The 21537-nt window shown below is 44.0% G+C and overlaps 1 protein-coding gene across 1 annotated transcript in view; it reads right to left on the reverse strand.

The window, feature by feature from the left end:
* Positions 1 to 21537, reverse strand: part of ece2a (endothelin converting enzyme 2a) — a 52093-nt gene that overhangs the window by 218 nt on the left and 30338 nt on the right. Inside the window, exons 3-5 of the mRNA XM_041270431.1 lie at positions 289 to 2108; positions 89 to 196; positions 1 to 46 (exon numbers count right to left, since the gene is read on the reverse strand). The exon at positions 1 to 46 is cut by the window's left edge and continues 218 nt beyond it. Of these exons, the coding sequence (XP_041126365.1) occupies positions 1821 to 2108 (288 nt within the window). The 3' untranslated portion in view covers positions 1 to 46; positions 89 to 196; positions 289 to 1820. The remainder of the gene's footprint in view (positions 47 to 88; positions 197 to 288; positions 2109 to 21537) is intronic.

Below are 21537 nucleotides of genomic sequence, written 5' to 3' on the forward strand. Positions count from 1 at the left end.
TGCATTCACACAGCACATCTTTACAATGCAATGCTGTATGATACACCTCATCTCTGCATTCTTTACAATGCAATGCTGTATGATACACCTCATCTCTGCATTCACACAGCACATCTTTACAATGCAATGCTGTATGATACACCTCATCTCTGCATTCACACAGCACATCTTTACAATGCAATGCTGTATGAGACACCTCATCTCTGCATTCACACAGCACACCTTTACAATGCAATGCTGTATGCATTCACACAGCACATCTTTACAATGCAATGCTGTATGATACACCTCATCTCTGCATTCACACAGCACACCTTTACAATGCAATGCTGTATGATACACCTCATCCCTGCATTCACACAGCACACCTTTACAATGCAATGCTGTATGATACACCTCATCCCTGCATTCACACAGCACATCTTTACAATGCAATGCTGTATGAGACACCTCATCTCTGCATTCACACAGCACACCTTTACAATGCAATGCTGTATGATACACCTCATCCCTGCATTCACACAGCACATATTTACAATGCAGTGCTGTATGATACATCTCATCTCTGCGTTCACACAGCACATCTTTACAATGCAATGCTGTATGAGACACCTCATCTCTGCATTCACACAGCACATCTTTACAATGCAATGCTGTATGAGACACCTCATCTCTGCATTCACACAGCACATCTTTAAAATGCAATGCTGTATGATACACCTCATCTCTGCATTCACACAGCACACCTTTACAATGCAATGCTGTATGATACACCTCATCCCTGCATTCACACAGCACATCTTTACAATGCAATGCTGTATGAGACACCTCATCTCTGCATTCACACAGCACATCTTTACAATGCAATGCTGTATGAGACACCTCATCCCTGCATTCACACAGCACACCTTTACAATGCAATGCTGTATGATACACCTCATCTCTGCATTCACACAGCACATATTTACAATGCAGTGCTGTATGATACACCTCATCTCTGCGTTCACACAGCGCATCAACACTCAATTCCCGTTGATGTTTCCAGCACTTAGAGCGTGTGAAAATGTCTCAGCTCAATGTGAACTTTCTTCTCAAATTTTGTATTTCTCAAATTAGAAACTATTGTGTGAAAAACCTGTTGAACAGGAAGACAAAATGGTAATAAGGTAACCAAAAAAAAAAAAACCAAAAAGAAGCTGGATTTCAGTCTTGTTTTAAAATGGTGCAATTCTCATAATTATAAACACGTCATCTCTTTGAAAACAATGAACACGTTATACCAGTTTTAAAGCGCATGGATATAAAATGCAAGTAAAAAAAAAGTCCCATTTTCTGTCTTAAAAATAGACTGTAATTACATTTGAGTGGAGAATTAAAAATAAATGATTTGTGGTTTATTAATGGTTTTTCGCCTCACAGCCAGAGTTCAGCACGGCTATATTTAAGCCAATGAATCAGTTCAGTCTTCATTTTCCATTTCACTCAAACAAATATATTGCATATCTGAGACAATCACATGGCTACACTGTACCCAGTCAGATGATATCTCCCTCATTAATGCAGGGAATTCGGTTTCTTATGGTGGGCATTAAAAACACTGTTTTTAAATAATGTTTTGTAATATTCTATTTTATTTTCAGTTAATGTTTATTTTGATAGACATGGAAACTGTACTGAGTGCTTCTGCTTGATTTCCCCCAGTCCTGGTCAGTGGTGACAGGGTCCTTCATGTGAGACATGGACTCCCCTCCTGTAGTGTCTATGTTTAGTGGGAATTGCACACCTGATATCTCTGATCTATCTGTAGAGGCCCCGGTGCCTCAGACCTGGATATTGCTGAGGAAGTCCTCAGTGTCTGGGATCTGTAGGGTTTGGGCAGGGAGCTGCAGCCCCTCTTCCTCGTCCGGCCTCGTCTGGAGCGCTCGCTCCTCTAGGGACAGGGCCTCCCCCTTGGTCATGACGTACAGGAAGTAGTGGAAGCCGCTGCCGTAGGTGTGGTGACGGACAGACCAGCCGAACTCCTCCCGTGCATACTGCTGCTTGCGGAAATGAGGCTGAGCGAAGGTGATGGAGATGAATCGCCCACCTGGCTTCAGCACCCTGCTGACCTGGGGAGAGAAGAGAGGAGCAAGATCTCTAACAATAGCAATTAAATCTGCTAGGAGGGGATGAGACTCCATGGGCCTCTTCACGCTGCCAAAATGTTCTTATGTGCTCTGCTCTTTGTGAGTGGGATTACCAATTTTAAGAGAAAGAAGAACAGTTGATTGCTGTGTTCCATGCTGTGTTCCAAAAGGACATTCAGAACTACATTTAGTACAATAAAAACAATATGAACAGCAAGAGAAAACAACATTTTAAAATTAAAGCAAATAAAAGCAACAGGAACTCAAACCAAATAAATCAGAACAAAACTATATAAAAAAAGAAATACTATAAAGATATAAAAGCATGTTTTTAATTTATTTTTTTAAATTGCCAGTGTAGATGAGTCTCTCACTGTGCATGGTAGAGCACTCCAGAGTTCAGCTGCCCTGTGACTGAATGCTCTCCCACCTGTCCTTTGCTTTAAAACCCTTGGGACAGACAGCCGCACTGCATCTTGGGATTGGAGTGGCCGGCCAGGGGCATATGGGACTAAAAGATCCTTCAAACAGGCCTGAGCTAAACCGTTTAGGGCTTTATAAGCGATAAGAAGGACCTTAAAGTCAATCCTGGACAGCACCGGGAGCCAGTGGAGGGATGCTAACACTGGGGTAATGTGCTCACTTTTTTTGTTTTGGTTAGCACCCTGGTTGCAGCATTTTGTACAAGCTGCAATCGTGACAGAACACAGTTTGGAATTCCAGAGAACAAGGCATTGTTTTAATCAATCCTAGAAGATATGAAGGCATGCATCAGTCTCTCAGCACCATGGTGTGAAAGGAAGCGCCTCACCTTGGCAAGGTGAAAGAAAGACATTTTAATTATATTCCAAATATGTGGCTCAAAGGAGAAGTCAGGGTCAAAAATTACACCCAGATGCAATTGCTATTGTTAGATATGTCAGCAGAACCTTTGCTGTGTTCCATGTCAGCAGAACCTTTGCTGTGTAATCTCTTTGGAATGTGGCTTTTCTTGGAATCTCATCTTTGCTTCCTCTCTCTTATCATGTGATGGTGTCTCTCAGATCATTTATTCTCCTTTTTAAGTGTGACATCCAAAAATTATTATTAATTCACGGACCCCAGTATGTGCATAAAGCACGGGCAGGCATTAACAGACTGTTAATAGTCAGTCATTCAGTCAGTAAGTCATTCAGTCTCTCTCTCTCTCTCTCTCTCTCTCTCTCTCTCTCTCACACTCACTTCCTCACCCTGGAGAAAATATTTCTAACAAATTCAGAAAGAAACTGGAAAGCCCTCCTACTGTCATTGATAATGAATGAAGGGCAGAGAAGCCATGGATTTTAAAGGGATTTGATCTCCGCTCCAGACTTCCAGGATTTCATTAGCCGTCAGACAGGAGAGTGAGACACGCTGAGGTGTCTGAGACCCAGTGAACTCAATCCACATATCTGAGACTTCAAGAAGAAACGTTTGTCAAATTGTTTTACTTTAACTTTCTTTTAGGATTTCTTTAAATGTTGTTCTGCAAAGCAACCATTCCACAACTAGTGGTTACAGCTGAGAGTCTGGGAGGGAGGCATATTCCATGGGCTCAATGAAGTGAGTGAAGCACAGATCCCCTTCCCTTGTGGAGCACGGCTTGGAAAAGAAAAAGCAATACAACTTCAATGCAGAGAAACACAATGCAGAGAAACGCCAATGCAGAGAAACAGCAGAGAAACGCCAATGCAGAGAAACACAATGCAGAGAAACACAACGCCGAGAAACGCCAATGCAGACAAACACAATGCAGAGAAACACAATGCAGAGAAATGCCAATGCAGAGAAACACAATGCAGAGAAATCACAATGCAGAGAAATGCCAATGCAGAGAAACACAATGCAGAGAAACACAATGCAGAGAAATCACAATGCAGAGAAACACAATGCAGAGAATTGCCAATGCAGAGAAATGCCAATGCAGAGAAATGCCAATGCAGAGAAACACAATGCAGAGAAACACCAATGCAGAGAAACACAATGCAGAGAAACGCTAATGTAGAGAAACACAATGCAGAGAAACACCAATGCAGAGAAACACAATGCAGAGAAACACAATGCAGAGAAACGCCAATGCAGAGAAACACAATGCAGAGAAACACCAATGCAGAGAAACACAATGCAGAGAAATCCAATGCAGAGAAACACAATGCAGAGAAATCCAATGCAGAGAAACACAATGCAGAGAAATGCCAAAGCAGAGAAATGCCAATGCAGAGAAACGCCAATGCAGAGAAACACAATGCAGAGAAACGCCAATGCAGAGAAACACAATGCAGAGAAACACCTAATGCAGAGAAACACAATGCAGAGAAACACAATGCAGAGAAACACAATGCAGAGAAATGCCAATGCAGAGAAACACAATGCAGAGAAACACAATGCAGAGAAACACAATGCAGAGAAACACAATGCAGAGAAACACAATGCAGAGAAATCCCAATGCAGAGAAATGCCAATGCAGAGAAACGCCAATGCAGACAAACACAATGCAGAGAAATGCCAATGCTGAGAAACACAATGCAGAGAAATGCCAATGCCGAGAAACACAATGCAGAGAAACACAATGCCGAGAAACACAATGCAGAGAAATGCCAATGCAGAGCACGCCGAGAGAGAAAAGGGATGCTTTCTTTCTTTTGTTCTCAGTGTAAAAGTAAATTTGAAATCAGCTTCTTTCCTTCCCACAGTACCCATAGCCTGTAGCCTGCAGCCTTAAATGGGGACTCCGAGAGACGCTTCCCCTGTTTGCTGCCAGGGCTTCAGCCTTCTTCTTATCATAATTAGAGGCACTGCATGTGTATTCAAACACAATCTGGTTAGACACACTAAACGCTTCATTCCCTCCTAACTATTCTTTACAAATAATGAACTTTAAACAAATCTGCCAGAAATCACACAAAGCAATCAATAATGCCAGATAAATACTGCATTTTAAAAGACTGTTGAATCCAAGTGCTCATGTGGGCTAATGCATCCAGCGTTCTGTTGCTAATGTGTCAGTGCTATTGAGTCCCTGGACAGGTATATGGCTAAAATTGATTATTTGACACTTTCTTTTTTAATAAACAACTGCAATACACAAGCAAGAGGGTTTTTTTTCTTCTTTTTATTATATTTAAAGCAGAGTCCTTATTTAAAGTGAAGTCCTTGTGCATGTGGAGAATTCACAATGCCAATCACAGACCGAGTTCCCTGTTTTATCCAGGGGTACTAATAGAGATGAAGGATGTGGTACTCAAATGTCCAAACATAATCCCTCAAGAAGTTATAGCACAATAAAGAAATAAATCCTATGAAGATTTGTGTATGTTCAAGGCTGAGGCCCTAATGGTGATAGAACAGCTGAACGAATGGAACTCTACAAGTTAAAAGGCGCCAGTCACAAAGATTCAACTCCCACCAGTTTAACTGGGGTAGCGGCCACAGCTTTCAGGAATGCAAAAAAAGAAGTTTACGAGAAACACCAAAAGTTAGTCCTGTTTTCTTCCAGACTGCAAAAAACTAAACAATAACACATACCAATAGGTTTGCATTTGAAAAGAAGTAGGCCAGTGTTCTCTGTGCAAACACCAACAGCGAAGGTATTGCAGGGGCTGAAAACTGACATCTAATCTGCAGGTGTCTCACACAGCTTTACTCTTAAATACAAGAAAAACAAAGAATCTGAACTATTTCCCTGCCAGCAAACATTTTCACAGAGTACTGTGTTGTACAATAACTTGTATTACTTCCACAGAAATGCACTGATATTACATTCTTTCCCTAGGGCTTCGGATTCAAAACTTGAATACAGAATATTTCAATAAACACTTGACTGCATCTTAGACTAGTATTAACCAAGGCTTCAAAATATCTTAATCAGACTGAACAACCTTCTCAATGATTCCCCTTTAATTGCAAAGACAATGAAACAACATACAGCAATTGCGTTAACGTACACAGGCATGGATGGATTTGCAGTTGCACACATGCTTGACATGCCTTATGAAATGTTATATTTGCACAGTAATTCCCTATTTCCCATGCATACACGATGGATCTGCCATGTTTTATCAAGTTTAACCATGACATACCCTGTTCCACTATGCTATACTTTTACAATGGCAAAGCTCAGTTGACTTATATGAGGGAAGAGTGAAAGGGTTTCCCTTGGAGCAGGATGTGATCCAGAACGTCTCTGATGCCATGCCCAGGGCGCATGGCAGTGCCTACAGGAGAGTCCACCTTGTGCTTTACTGGCTACAGCAGCCACAATTATATAGTAACTAAGCGGGACCTGGCTCTACAGTTTAAAGTTCGCTGCTAATCAGTGCAGTCACCCGTTGCAAACAAAAGAATGGAAGTGTGAATCTGAAACCCTCCCTCTCTTAACTGGCGTTGGAAGAGGGTATTTTTATTCATGCACTTGAAGAGATGTGTCTTATCCATAATTGATAAAGTTCATCTCGCAGCATTCATTCAGAAAGCCGGTCTTGTTTTAGGGCTGGCCTCTGCGAGTCTCACTGTATAGATCCTGAAAGCTCCATGCTTTGAACTGTCAGCAAAGATTAACAGAGGACTGCAGGGAGAGGACTGCAGTCTGCCAGCCCTGCAGGGATGCAATTACCAGTAACTCCAAATAATACATCAAAGAGCAACCACAGTCCCACTCACACTGCCAAAGAGGATGCACAGTGTACAGTAGAGATATCTACTGGAGAGAGTGAATCATCTGGATATATATACAGTGAACAGTAGAGATATCTACTGGAGAGAGAGAATCATCTGGATATATCTACAGTGAACAGTAGAGATATCTACTGGAGAGAGAGACTCATCTGGATATATATACAGTGAACAGTAGAGATATCTACTGGAGAGAGACTCATCTGCATATACAGTGAACAGTAGAGATATCTACTGGAGAGAGTGAATCATCTGGATATACAGTGAACAGTAGATATTTATACTGTAGTGTAACTGTAACCCAGTCCACTCCCAGCACAGCTTCTCTGATGGTGCCCTGCTCCGCACTTATCATTTCAAATTTGACTGAGCTCCCCCAGCTCTCCCAGAGGCTGGCACAGCTAATTGTATCCATACTTTTCTCTTTTCTTTTCAGCTGAAATAACCCTATTTTTGCTGTAGCCCAGTTCCACCGGGAGCCTTCTCAGAGGGTTGTTTAATTATTGAACTACTTTTCCGACCTGCAATATTAGATTAGATCTATTTTACATTTACTCTCCCTCTCCCTGAATTTAACTCACTCTGCCAAAACAAATAATAATCAGCTTCTTCAATCAAGTGCCACAGTACAGTGACTCTCTTTACTACACACAGCACTAACCCTAACCCTATCCCTAACCCTAACCCACTCTGTCAAAACAAATAACAATCAGCTTCTTCAATCAAGTGCCACAGTACAGTGACTCTCTTTACTACACACAGCACTAACCCTAACCCTATCCCTAACCCTAACCCACTCTGTCAAAACAAATAACAATCAGCTTCTTCAATCATGTGCCACAGTACAGTGACTCTCTTTACTATATACAGCACTAACCCTAACCCTATCCCTAACCCTAACCCACTGACAGTTTTGTTTATTGTTAGTCGAAGAAGTTAGTACACGGTGTCATGTCACTGAGAGCAAATGATATATGTCGTGATTTGGGATTGGGGATAGGGATTGGGATTGGGTGAGACAGTTTTGTTTATTGTTAGTCGAAGTCCGAAGAAGTCCAGTGACTCTCTTTACCACATACCGCACTAACCCTAACCCTATCCCTAACCCTAACCCACTCTGTCAAAACAAATAACAATCAGCTTCTTCAATCAAGTGCCACAGTACAGTGACTCTCTTTACCATATACAGCACTAACCCTAACCCTATCCCTAACCCTAACCCACTCTGTCAAAACAAATAACAATCAGCTTCTTCAATCAAGTGCCACAGTACAGTGACTCTCTTTACTATATACAGCACTAACCCTAACCTACAAGGTAAGGCAAAGGCAAGCAAATATCTATAATAAATGCTGTCTTGAAACAGTAAACATGCATGATGGCGTTTATGATGCCACTTACTGTTAATTGTAATTTCACTGCAGCAGAGCAATCACTACCCTCAAATTAACTGATCCAATTACACCTTCTTATAACACAGATGTGGATTTGGATCTGTTTAGCTTTGCAGATGTGATTTGTGTAATTCATCAAGCCTGGCTGGAAGTGTGAAGTACTGTAGCATTGTAGTATTGTTATCAGACACCAGCAGGAGAATGGAAGGTGGTTTGTGCTTCTGTATTATGTAGGAAAGCACAGGACAGCTTGGGCAGAGTACTAAAACAGAGTGAGCTCAGCTTCAGAGCACGGGAGCATTAACAGCTTCAATGTCAACAGGCATTTAGTGAAAGTGATTGGAAATTACAGAGCAGCTCAGGCTGCAGTAAAGGGGTGGAGTATCCCCACACAAGACAGGCTTTGTTTACAGGACAGTTTAACAAGAAGCACAACAATTTATTCTTAAATCACGTGCAGAAGCCCTTCTTCAATTCGAGCTCCTCTGGCGAGCTTGAAATCTACAGAGTTTATTGTTTTAGTTAAACACATGATTCTTTACTTCCCTCCTGAGGCTCTAAGCACTGCACCCACCTCTCCCAATCCCAGTCCAGTGTGACACTGAAACCAGCCAGCAGGGTTTGTTATGCTGGAGAATCAGGCCGTCTCGGAATAGCACTTCTTCCAGAGCTGGCCCCAGCGGTTTAATCCCAGCCGATCTGCTATTTCTATTCCAGGAGCCTCTTTAAGAGATGAGCAGTTAATTTACTACTCCCCCTCCCCCTCTCCTCCTGGGTGACCTGTGAAAGAGACACCAGTTCAGCTCAGCTCAGTTCAGCTTAGTGGTGCCACACTGAGACAGGCCAGGGGGTTCCCCAGACCCAGATGCACCATGTTCTCCTCCTATCTTTACTACTATTGAAGATTCCACTGTCTTATGCAAGATCCTAATGTAATTGTTGGTTTAATAATGATTTATCATCGTCAAAGTCTAAACAATGCCTTCCATGCATCCATGCAAGGCTCTTCACCGCAACATGTATTAATATACATTGCAGGATAGTGGTTGCAGTGGAACGGAACCCTGAGCTGCTCTACTTCTCGTGAAGCAGCTCCTTTCATCCCTGTCCATTCCTCTCTGTAACTCTCATCTAAACTGAGCAGCCCAGTGATTGAGGGACTCCTTTTCAATGGAAGCCTGTAAGAGGAGCAGGGGAATCGAACCCGCTGGACCTCCCTGACTGAACAATGCTGGTCTAGGAGCTGCCCACAAGGTAACTCAATCTGCTTCAGCACACAAAAGAACCTCATTCAATTACCTACTGATGAAATCATGGAAACAATAGAGATGCAAGAGTGGAAGAGAGTTTGTGTGAACGATTCCTCTGAGAGATGCAAGACAGACACAGTGGAAGAGAGTCTGTGTGAACGATTCCTCTGAGAGATGTGCTTGAGAGAGGCCAATCCTGGCTTGCTGGCTCCACACAATTAAAATAAATTGAATTAAATGTTTGTTTGTTTATTCTTTCATGTAGCAGCAATCCAAGGCATGTGAACTGACTTTATTAAAGCCATCCCTATCAGTGCTAACTGTGTTCCCGAGGTAGCGTTTCGCTTCTCTGAAGTCGCTCTGTTGAATGGAGTTCTGATTTGGTAGTCATGCCATTGGCTGTACAGCATGCCCTGATCACAGGCTTCTCCAATCAGACTCCTATCTGCAATGTGTGTTGCACTCCCGTTAGAGATTCAGTGCACTGTCGTGAGATGAGAGGAGGTTAAAAGCTCTATATCCACCAATGCAGACAAGCCCTGGACTTTTGCAGTGGTTAAGACGCTTGGTTGTGGTGCGCAAGATCCAAAGCTCACGCTCAGCCTCTGCCCTGTTACAGCAGGGTTAGGCAGCTTTAACATACAGCACTACAGAATACATGCCAATAATTACATTTGCCTCACCATAAACTCCTGTCTCTGTATCCTTAAGGAGGGAGATGATATTAAGGCTCAGAGCTGCGTGGAGAAAGCTGCTGTAACCAGGACAGTGACCACCTGTCACTGTTTACAGCCTGAGAAACAGCGGCAGGGTTAGCCAGCAGCAGCCGAGGCGTGACGCCAGGCACAGCATGCTTATTAATACTTAACTGCAAGCATGTTGTTTAAAAGCAGCCCTCTTGATGCTGGGCACAGCATGCTTATTAATACTTAACTGCAAGCACGTTGTTTAAAACCCGCCCTCTTCAGCGCTATTATTAACAGCACTGTTGAGACTCACTTCTCATGGTCAACTACAATAGCAGCCACTTAGACTTCATATCCACACCTGAGCCTCCTAATTACTCAGAGATGACAGCTAGAAACAAACACTCCAAAAACAGCTTTTGTTAAAGTGCAAGAGTTACACTATTTATTTATTCATTTCTAAAATGAAAGTGGAGCTGTCAGCATTTCAAAGGTGGAGCAGCAGAACAACAAGCGATAGCATTCGCATTCACATAAGTCTTGACAGTATGTGTGTGTGTGTGTGTGTGTGTGTGTGTGTATATATATATATATATATATATATATATATATATATATATATATATATTCTCAAATACACAGCAAACATATTAGAACATATTTCCTTTACAGTATGTATTTTCTTGGCTGTTCATATTGCATGCCACACAATACATGTTTGAGATGTATTTAATGAAGCATTCACTCTTAATCAACACACTGTAGATACACTGTTTAGGATGAGGTCCTACAGGCATTCCTGTTCTCGCTGACCTTGTCCAGTTTTGCTGATGCCGGCTCTGTGTCTCAAGCCCCGGGGCTCGGCTCTGCGTCTCAAGCCCCGGGGCTCGGCTCTGCGTCTCCAGCCCCGGGGCTCGGCTCTGCGTCTCCAGCCCCGGGGCTCGGCTCTGCGTCTCAAGCCCCGGGGCTCGGCTCTGCGTCTCCAGCCCCGGGGCTCGGCTCTGCGTCTCGGCTCTGCGTCTCCAGCCCCGGGGCTCGGCTCTGCGTCTCCAGCCCCGGGGCTCGGCTCTGCGTCTCAAGCCCCGGGGCTCGGCTCTGCTCATCAAGCTCAGCAGATCTGTGGCTGATGGACAGAGGCGTCCAGCTCAGGATAATTCAAAGCACCTCCAGTGACTATCCTAATAAAGCTTAAAGATCTAAAATATGGTCACCAAGAGCAACACAGATAGTGCTGCCATTCATTTATTTAGGCAACGCATTGTATACACCTATACCTATAGGACTGCTGACTTTACACTCTGGAGCTAAGCAGGGTCACAACACTACTGGCTCTTCAGTGGCCATATTAAGTACATTGCAAGTATGTATTGTAACAGTATCTGTGTGTAAGTACACCTGTATTGAGGAAGTAACTGCTATGTAAATACCCTGTAATTATAGCCACTTCAGGGAAAGTGTTAGTGATTATTTTCATATTACTCCTTTCCACCAGCCGGGCAGTTTTTAAGTGTGTGCTCCCAACTCCACCTTTATCCACTTACCTGCAAGTTAAATATTCACACGTTCTGCATTAATGATGCAAGTCAAACGAGGTATTCTCCTGTATTAAAACAATTCAATAAAACAACAGGTAACGCTTCTCAAAATCTCTTCAAAAAGTATGACTCAGTTTTCCCTGAAGCATAAACGGTCAGCTAGTTTCCATAGAAACCTGTTGCTATGGAAACCCAAGAGGCCCAGCAGCACATAAAAGGAAAGTGAGGCCTCTGCATTGGAAATCATATTTTTGATTAATTTTATTATGTTTGAATTCTCTGCTTCTACACGGATCACCCACTTGGATGAGTTCATTTATTAAGCAGGAAAATAAAACAGAGCAGTTCACAGAAACAAACAATGGAAAGAGATCCGATCAAGGCTGTGCTTGTTCAGAATCTCATTATCTCAGAGGTTACAATATGTAGCGATACGAAAAGAACACATGAAACATATCGGACAAAGTCTCCCTCACGATCTCCAGTGTGGTAATGCATGGCAATGATAACCTGTCTCCAGTGTGGTAATGCATGACAATGATATCCTGTCTCCAGTGTGGTAATGCATGGCAATGACTATCCTGTCTCCAGTGTGGTAATGCATGGCAATGATAACCTGTCTCCAGTGTGGTAATGCATGGCAATGATAACCTGTCTCCAGTGTGGTAATGCATGGCAATGATAACCTGTCTCCAGTGTGGTAATGCATGGCAATGATAACCTGTCTCCAGTGTGGTAATGCATGGCAATGACTAACCTGTCTCCAGTGTGGTAATGCATGGCAATGATAACCTGTCTCCAGTGTGGTAATGCATGGCAATGATAACCTGTCTCCAGTGTGGTAATGCATGGCAATGATATCCTGTCTCCAGTGTGGTAATGCATGGCAATGATAGCCTGTCTCCAGTGTGGTAATGCATGGCAATGATATCCTGTCTCCAGTGTGGTAATGCATGGCAATGATAACCTGTCTCCAGTGTGGTAATGCATGGCAATGATAACCTGTCTCCAGTGTGGTAATGCATGGCAATGATAACCTGTCTCCAGTGTGGTAATGCATGGCAATGATAACCTGTCTCCAGTGTGGTAATGCATGGCAATGATAACCTGTCTCCAGTGTGGTAATGCATGGCAATGATATCCTGTCTCCAGTGTGGTAATGCATGGCAATGATAACCTGTCTCCAGTGTGGTAATGCATGGCAATGATAACCTGTCTCCAGTGTGGTAATGCATGGCAATGATATCCTGTCTCCAGTGTGGTAATGCATGGCAATGATATCCTGTCTCCAGTGTGGTAATGCATGGCAATGATAACCTGTCTCCAGTGTGGTAATGCATGGCAATGATAACCTGTCTCCAGTGTGGTAATGCATGGCAATGATAACCTGTCTCCAGTGTGGTAATGCATGGCAATGATAACCTGTCTCCAGTGTGGTAATGCATGGCAATGATATCCTGTCTCCAGTGTGGTAATGCATGGCAATGATATCCTGTCTCCAGTGTGGTAATGCATGGCAATGATAACCTGTCTCCAGTGTGGTAATGCATGGCAATGATAACCTGTCTCCAGTGTGGTAATGCATGGCAATGATAACCTGTCTCCAGTGTGGTAATGCATGGCAATGATAACCTGTCTCCAGTGTGGTAATGCATGGCAATGATATCCTGTCTCCAGTGTGGTAATGCATGGCAATGATAACCTGTCTCCAGTGTGGTAATGCATGGCAACGATATCCTGTCTCCAGTGTGGTAATTCACGGCCATGATAACCTGTCTCCAGTGTGGTAATGCACGGCCATGATAACCTGTCTCCAGTGTGGTAATGCACGGCCATGATAACCTGTCTCCAGTGTGGTAATGCACGGCCATGATAACTTCATAGAAGTGATATCTCTGGCTGGAGCTGGCTAGATTTTCCTGATCATTCAGTTTTTTTGTTTCAATTACCCATGCTGGTCCACTTAGCGCTCTGATTATCCTACTGCAAGTAAATATCAGGCTGTATTCCTCAAACAGCAACTGCACTGAATACACCAAAGATACTCAGGGCTTAGCAACAATTGCAGCGCTTAAACACATCTTCCAAACAAACTTAGCATTGGACTGAACAAACACTAAGGTCAAGAAAGAAGTTTGAGGAGCGGCCTTACTGACATGTGAGCCAGGTGTGCTTGTGAATAAACAGAGAGGACTTCTCGACCAACAGATCCCTTAACAAAGCCCAACACAAGCCCGCACAAGATTAATCTTGAGCTGCAGTGTAAGTACAGCATGCTAGCTGAGTGGGTAAAGCACAGTAGTGGAGGGTGATCCATCCAGGTTGATGCTTGCCAGAAAAACAGACAGCCTGCGTTCAAGATAACTGAGAGAGCGAGAGAGAGAGACAGAGAGAAAGAGCAAGAGAGAGACAGGCAGGCAGACAGAGAAAGAGAGTAGCAATTTAATTAGCACCGCTGTTTCAGAGCTGTCAAAAAATGAGGTCAGCCTCGAAGATGAGCTGCAGCTTAACTCTCTCAGTGAAACAAAAGTGTGAGGAGGACTAAGCTCTGCCTTCTACCAGCTCCACTCAGGCAAGGAGATGATCTATTCCAGCGCCCGGAGGCACAGCACAGCCGAGCAGAACAGCCATGTGCCAACTGTGCTGCTGCAGTTTAAAAGCAAGGCTTGATAGCATCTCAGAGCTAGCTTCTGTGAACATCTACCAAACTTCTGTATTAAGTATACATTCTACATTGTACTATTTATCTTTCAGCTCCCCCCCCCCCCCCCCCCCCCAGTGCACATGTTCAAATCCAGGTTCCTGTGGTCCCAGACTACCTCATTACAAAACCATCTATCCCAAAAAGTACCTGGAAGATGTCAAGTCCCAAGTGAATAGTTTCTACGGCTGTCCTGATCCATGCCCTGCCTACTGACCATGTAACTAAAGCTTAGCTCAGGTTTGGCGTGGCTCTGTTGGTCTTTATCTAATGCTCAGAGGTCTGCAGCTAGTTCACATCACAAAGCCTCTAGATTAACTGGACATCAGGATGTGATTAGCAGGGCGGGCAATGGCACAAGTGTGCTGAGAACAGTGCTTTTATATGAGGACCAGTCAGGACTGTAGCCAGTGCTGTTACAGTGCTCACAGATTAAAGCCACAATAACCACATCCTAACCCTGCCCTTGAATCGACTGCCGGACTGCTGTCCTTGCTTCTTTCGCATACTTGATTTAGTTCTTTCTCAGAAGTTCGAGGGTGTGCTTGTGTGCTGGGAAGCGGCGCTAATGAATATGTTGAGATTTCGCTGGTTAAGCTCTGTTGAGAAGCTGCTGCTGGGATCAATAAACAAGGCTGTATCTTCTGCTGCAGCCTCTTATCCACTAAATCTCATTAACATAAAGAGCGGGGGGGGGGGATTAGCTCAAAAGCGAGTGTGTAGCGCCTCACACCCCCACAAAGAAAACAACTGCCTTTCTACTGCTCCATTTAAGAGGCTTACAGGCAAGTAGGGGTGTTTTTTCCTCATTATAATTAACATTAAAATTGATCTTTTTGTTAACTCTGAAAACAGGATAGCAGTGGGAGCTTGTGACTAGAGTGCTGGGCTGCAGTGTTGAAGACAGTGGGTTTGAGGATCTCAGTGGTTAGAGTGCTGGGCTGCAGTGTAGAAGATGGTGGGTTTGAGGAGCTCAGTGGTTAGAGTGCTGGGCTGCAGTGTGAAGGCAGTGGGTTTGAGGAGCTCAGTGGTTAGAGTGCTGGCCTGCAGTGTGGAGGCAGTGGGTTTGAGGAGCTCAGTGGTTAGAGTGCTGGGCTGCAGTGTGAAGGCAGTGGGTTTGAGGAGCTCAGTGGTTAGAGTGCTGGGCTGCAGTGTGGAAGGCAGTGGGTTTGAGGAGCTCAGTGGTTAGAGTGCTGGGCTGCAGTGTGGAGGCAGTGGGTTTGAGGAGCTCAGTGGCTGGCCTGCAGTGTGGAGGCAGTGGGTTTGAGGAGCTCAGTGATTAGAGTGCTGGGCTGCAGTGTGGAGGCAGTGGGTTTGAGTAGCTCAGTGATTAGAGTGCGAGGCTACAGTTCAGAATATTTGCTTCGTCTTTGCTTCAGTATGCTTTGGCCCAGTGTTTTCATTGATGAATCAGTCTCTTGAAGAGGTCAGTGATTGCACTACGCAGTGAAAATAAAATTAATAGAAAATGACTAAAAACTATTTTTCAGTCTATTTTTATGCAAGCAAACTTAATACATGTTTTCAGTCAGGGTTGTTTGTTTCGAAAAATAAGTTTTGTCTTAATTAGTGGAAAGTTTAGGCTAACAATCTGCAGGCACTCTCCATTGCTTTAAAGTTGCAGTGTTAGTTTGCGGCTGTTATTTGTTTATTATATGAAAGTGCTTTGAAATTTTCCAGTACAGCGTGTGAAGCCGTCCTTCTGCCAGCACACTGCAAACTGCATTCACACTAATCACCATGCAGATCAGCAGCCGCACTGTCACTCACAGCTAATGCTCATTTCATGCCCTGAAACTGAAAAAATACAATCTGCTTTGCAATTTTAATGACTTTGTAGGTCACAGATACAACAGCAAAAAAATAAAACCGATATATAAGAAAACAAAAAAAACGTTTAATTGAGCTCTGTTCCCCAGCTCTCACCTCAAGGGACAGATCTCTGGTGATAAGAAATAAACAAAGGCAGTGGGTTTGAGGAGCTCAGTGGTTAGAGTGCTGAGCTGTGGTGTAGAAGATGGTGGGTTTGAGGAGCTCAGTGGTTAGAGTGCTGGGCTGTGGTATAGAAGATGGTTGGTTTGAGGAGCTAAGTGGTTAGAGTGCTGGGCTGTGGTGTAGAAGATGGTGGGTTTGAGGAGCTCAGTGGTTAGAGTGCTGGGCTGTGGTGTAGAAGATGGTGGGTTTGAGGAGCTCAGTGGTTAGAGTGCTGGGCTGTGGTGTAGAAGATGGTGGGTTGGAGCTCAGTGGTTAGAGTGCTGGGCTGTGGTGTAGAAGATGGTGGGTTTAAGGAGCTCAGTGGTTAGAGTGCTGGGCTGTGGTGTAGAAGATGGTGGGTTTGATGAGATGTGGTTAGTGCTTGGCTGCAGTGCTCTTTCGTTCTCTCACTGATTCTCACTGCGTTCTTCAGCACTGTTTCTCTTGTTCTCTTTGTCTCCCCTGACAGATTTCGAGGGTTGAGATTGGCAGGCGGCACTTTTCAGGCTGGATGATTCCTTTTGTATTGCTCCCACACGCAGGTTCTCAGGGCAGTGGCGCAATCTTCACACGGAGAGCTGTGATGACAGACTAACGAAGCAAACAGAGAGGCTCTCTCTCAGCTCACCCCCACTCTCATTAAACCACTCACTCACATCTCTTTCTTGCTTTTTGTATTATTAATCCATCATTTCAGTATTTTTCTATTCTCCCCTCCAAAGCAAAAAGAGGTTTGAAACAATGAAGCAGCAGCAGCATCTGCATCTGCCTGGAGTGCTACTGCCTTGAGCTGAATTAAGACCTCTTCTCTTTTGTACTTAGTTTATATGCTTCACAACTTCTTGTGAAACTAAATTCAGTATTAAAATTTGTGTGGTCAATAGTCTCTCTGATGAGTGCGTCGGACAAAGCCAGGGCAAGTGCTGTGGAAAGAGGTGCTTTTGTGCTTTCGCTTGGACTATGTGGTCAACTCTAGCAAGCTGCTTTCCCCTCATCTCATAATCCACATCCACATTCCCCTCCTCTCATAATCCTCACCCACATTCCCTCTCACAATCCTCATCCACATTCCCCTCCTCTCATAATCCTCATCCACATTCCCTCTCATAATCCTCACCCACATTCCCTCTCATAATCCTCATCCAAATTCCCCTCCTCTCACAATCCTCATCCATAATTCCCCCCCTCTCACAATCCTCATCCACATTCCCCTCCTCTCACAATCCTCATCCACATTCCCCGCCTCTCACAATCCTCATCCACATTCCCCTCCTCTCATAATCCTCATCCACATTCCCCTCCTCTCACAATCCTCATCCACATTCCCCTCCTCTCATAATCCTCATCCACATTCCCCTCCTCTCATAATCCTCATCCACATTCCCTCTCACAATCCTCATCCACATTCCCCTCCTCTCATAATCCTCACCCACATTCCCCTCCTCTCATAATCCTCATCCACATTCCCCTCCTCTCATAATCCTCATCCACATTCCCCTCCTCTCATAATCCTCATCCACATTCCCCTCCTCTCACAATCCTCATCCACATTCCCCTCCTCTCATAATCCTCACCCACATTCCCCTCCTCTCATAATCCTCATCCACATTCCCCTCCTCTCATAATCCTCATCCACATTCCCCTCCTCTCATAATCCTCATCCACATTCCCCTCCTCTCATAATTCTCATCCACATTTCCTCTCATAATCCTCATCCACATTTCCCTCCTCTCACAATCCTCATCCACATTCCCCTCCTCTCACAATCCTCATCCACATTCCCCTCCTCTCATAATCCTCATCCACATTCCCCTCCTCTCATAATCCTCATCCACATTCCCCTCCTCTCATAATCCTCATCCACATTCCCCTCCTCTCATAATTCTCATCCACATTGCCTCTCATAATCCTCATCCACATATTCCTCCTCTCACAATCCTCATCCACATTCCCCTCCTCTCATAATCCTCATCCACATTCCCCTCCTCTCATAATTCTCATCCACATTCCCCTCCTCTCATAATCCTCATCACCCCCTCAAAACAGAAAAGAGTGAGCGGCCCACTGCACCAAAACAGGAACCGCATCTTTCATTCATTCCAATTAATGGCAGCCCTGTAGGCATCTCGCGTTTCCATAGCAACATCACTTCTTAGTCAATACCGGATGCTCGTTTCCATGGAAACAGAGATAGCCCCAGTGAATTTTGTGTCTGAAAGATCCGGATTCCACTTGTTACTGCGGCTGGAATGGTTCCTGCTTTATAATGCTGCGAATGCAGCCAGGCACCAGAGATCATTAAGACTCGGATAAGACCAGCAGAACCCTAATTAACGAGGCTTTATCCCAGAATTAAGACCCAGTTAAGATGTTAAATCAATGCGACTGAAGCTCAAGCTGAGATATCTAGTGACAGATGCACCTCTCTGAGCAGTACCAGCTGTATTCCTGACTACCTTTTCAAAGCATGCAGACAAGCAGCACAGAATTCCAGGAGCTGCTCAAAACAGCCCTTCAAATCGAGACAGATAAAATGGGGAGACATCCTTATTTAAATGAAAAAGTTCACGGATACTCTTAAATTCTACAGAAACTACTAAAAACAGCCAGCAGTAGAAGCTGCTTATTAAAAATGTGCTGTAGGGGCTCCTGAGTGGCGCATCCAGTAAAGGTTCTGCACGTGGCGTACACAATGTCTCTTACATACAGGATGCTTTTCCCAGCACTGCAACTTCAATTATTTTTAAAGCCAATGCAGCCCTACACCTTTAAGGCACTTGAAGCAGCAAATCCTCCAAACAAAAGCAGCTGGAGGATGTGTCTGGATCGCAGTGTAACCATCAGCACAGGAACAAATAATCCCATCTCCTAATCAGCAGAGAACACAGAATGCTGCAACAGGAGGATTGGCTCATACGTTCCGTGCCCAATTGAAGGAGGATAATCCCAGCACTGATATTACCATTGTCATTCCCATATGAAAAAGAAACACTGGGATTAGTGGACAAAAATACTTTCAGTTAGGGTACTTTATTTCCATTATATCTGCATTGTAGTTTATTCTCATATGGAATAATGAATGTTTTCTTTATATATTTGTTCAGATATTTACTTTGAGCTATAGGGATGTCTACACTGTATAAACATATGTATATCATACAACATATTGTATCATTTATTCAGTGGACTGTACTATGATTTTATATATATATATATATATATATATATATATATATATATATATATACACACACATAAATAAAATGTGCGTGTGTGCGCCACTCTCTGTGTTAACACGTACAATTTGTTCTTGGTTTTCTGTAGAGAACCATAGAATTTCTTAGCCTTCATTGCCTAACTCAATAAACTGTTTCAAACGTATGCATCCAGTATTATGTAAGACCATTTCTAGGAGGAAATCTCTTGAGATAAAGAATCGCTTTTCAAGTGTCCTTGTTGGGTTCAGTGTCCCTGGATCTCACAGACACCCTGCTCTTCAGTGTCCCTGGATCTCAGAGACACCCTGCTCTTCAGTGTCCCTGGATCTCAGAGACACCCTGCTCTTCAGTGTCCCTGGATCTCAGAGACACCCTGTTCTTCAGTGTCCCTGGATCTCAGAGACACCCTGTTCTTCAGTGTCCCTGGATCTCAGAGACACCCTGTTGTTCAGTGTCCCTGGATCTCAGAGACACCCTGTTCTTCAGTGTCCCTGGATCTCAGAGACACCCTGTTCTTCAGTGTCCCTGGATCTTAGAGACACCCTGTTCTTCAGTGTCCCTGGATCTCAGAGACACCCTGTTCTTCAGTGTCCCTGGATCTTAGAGACACCCTGTTCTTCAGTGTCCCTGGATCTCAGAGACACCCTGTTCTTCAGTGTCCCTGGATCTCAGAGACACCCTGCTCAGGTGCTGCCTATGCCTGTTTGCTTTAGAAACTGGGGTTAAAGAGTGGTTTGGAACAGCAATTCATAAATGACTGAGCCCTCCTGCTGTGTTCCAAAGTTCAACAGGGATCAAGTGGCAACACAATGAAGGTAGACCCATGCCAGCCTTAGTAGTGTGCGTTCAATCACAAGAGCAGTACGGAGTGCTACAGCATGCAATATTAGTACAGTATCTTTCTCTCTCCATCTAATGAAGGCACTCTGCTCACAAGGCTTGTCAACCCAGTAGGACACATTTGCGTGCCAGTGCCAGTGCATTTCGGCATGCCGTGGCACAGCTGTCAGTCTCTGTCTGGTTGGGAGAGGTCCAGGAGTGATGGGGGTCCACGTCAGAATTATTGGAGGCATCAGCAGAGCCTGCAGGGGCTCTAATACAGCTGGAGAGGGTCACTGCTGCGTGCATTGGAGACCTGCCAGACCAGGAAACTGCAACAGCAATGTGCCTTGTGTGTCTGGAATGCATTACATAAAACATATCTAACAGCAGGCCTGCCTGTTACCATGCCTCTGTATTGTGTGCTATGACTCTATGACTTCCACTTGAATTCAATAACTAGCATGACAGAAAGCAGCATCAGGAAGTCATTCCAGGTCTTCAATATAAGCATGAAAGCATCTTGCTCAACAATACTGCCTGACCTGCTCACAGAAGCAAGTAAAGCAGCTTCCAGAACACACTAGAAACACCCAAGCATTCTCAAGCCTGTGGGAATGAGCTCTCATCCAGGACTGCGCGTGTGTCATAGAAGCATGTTCACATAATCTGCTCCTGTATGTGCTGTACCAGGACTGAGCTGTCACTGAGCATCCATTGCAGCAATTCAAACCAAACTTTACCAACACAGCCCATCTACATCGAGTGACTTCTTATTTAAATATTGCAATATGAAATAGACATGCAGTTATGTTAATACAAAATAGACAAGCTTGCTGTTACAGTCGTTGTCACTGATTCAGTTTGAAAAAGGTATTGAGGCAACACCACAGTTTTATGCCAGATAAATGAAGAATACAATAAATGTTCACTGATGTGCTGTTTTAAGTCTTGGGACACAGTAAAGCGGTACTGTCGCTTTAAGAATTCCGATGCTCCCCTAATGGTTTCTAGTTACATGAACAGTTTTGTTTTTGCTTTTAGCAGTTGTGCAACTCGGCACAGTCAGGAAAGCTGAGTAAGCTGAGCCCTCAAGTCCTCATCGCTCAACTCCAGTGTGAATGAACTGCAGTTTCTTCACTCAC

Source organism: Polyodon spathula, chromosome 14 (genome assembly GCF_017654505.1).
Source record: "Polyodon spathula isolate WHYD16114869_AA chromosome 14, ASM1765450v1, whole genome shotgun sequence".
NCBI lineage: Eukaryota > Metazoa > Chordata > Actinopteri > Acipenseriformes > Polyodontidae > Polyodon > Polyodon spathula.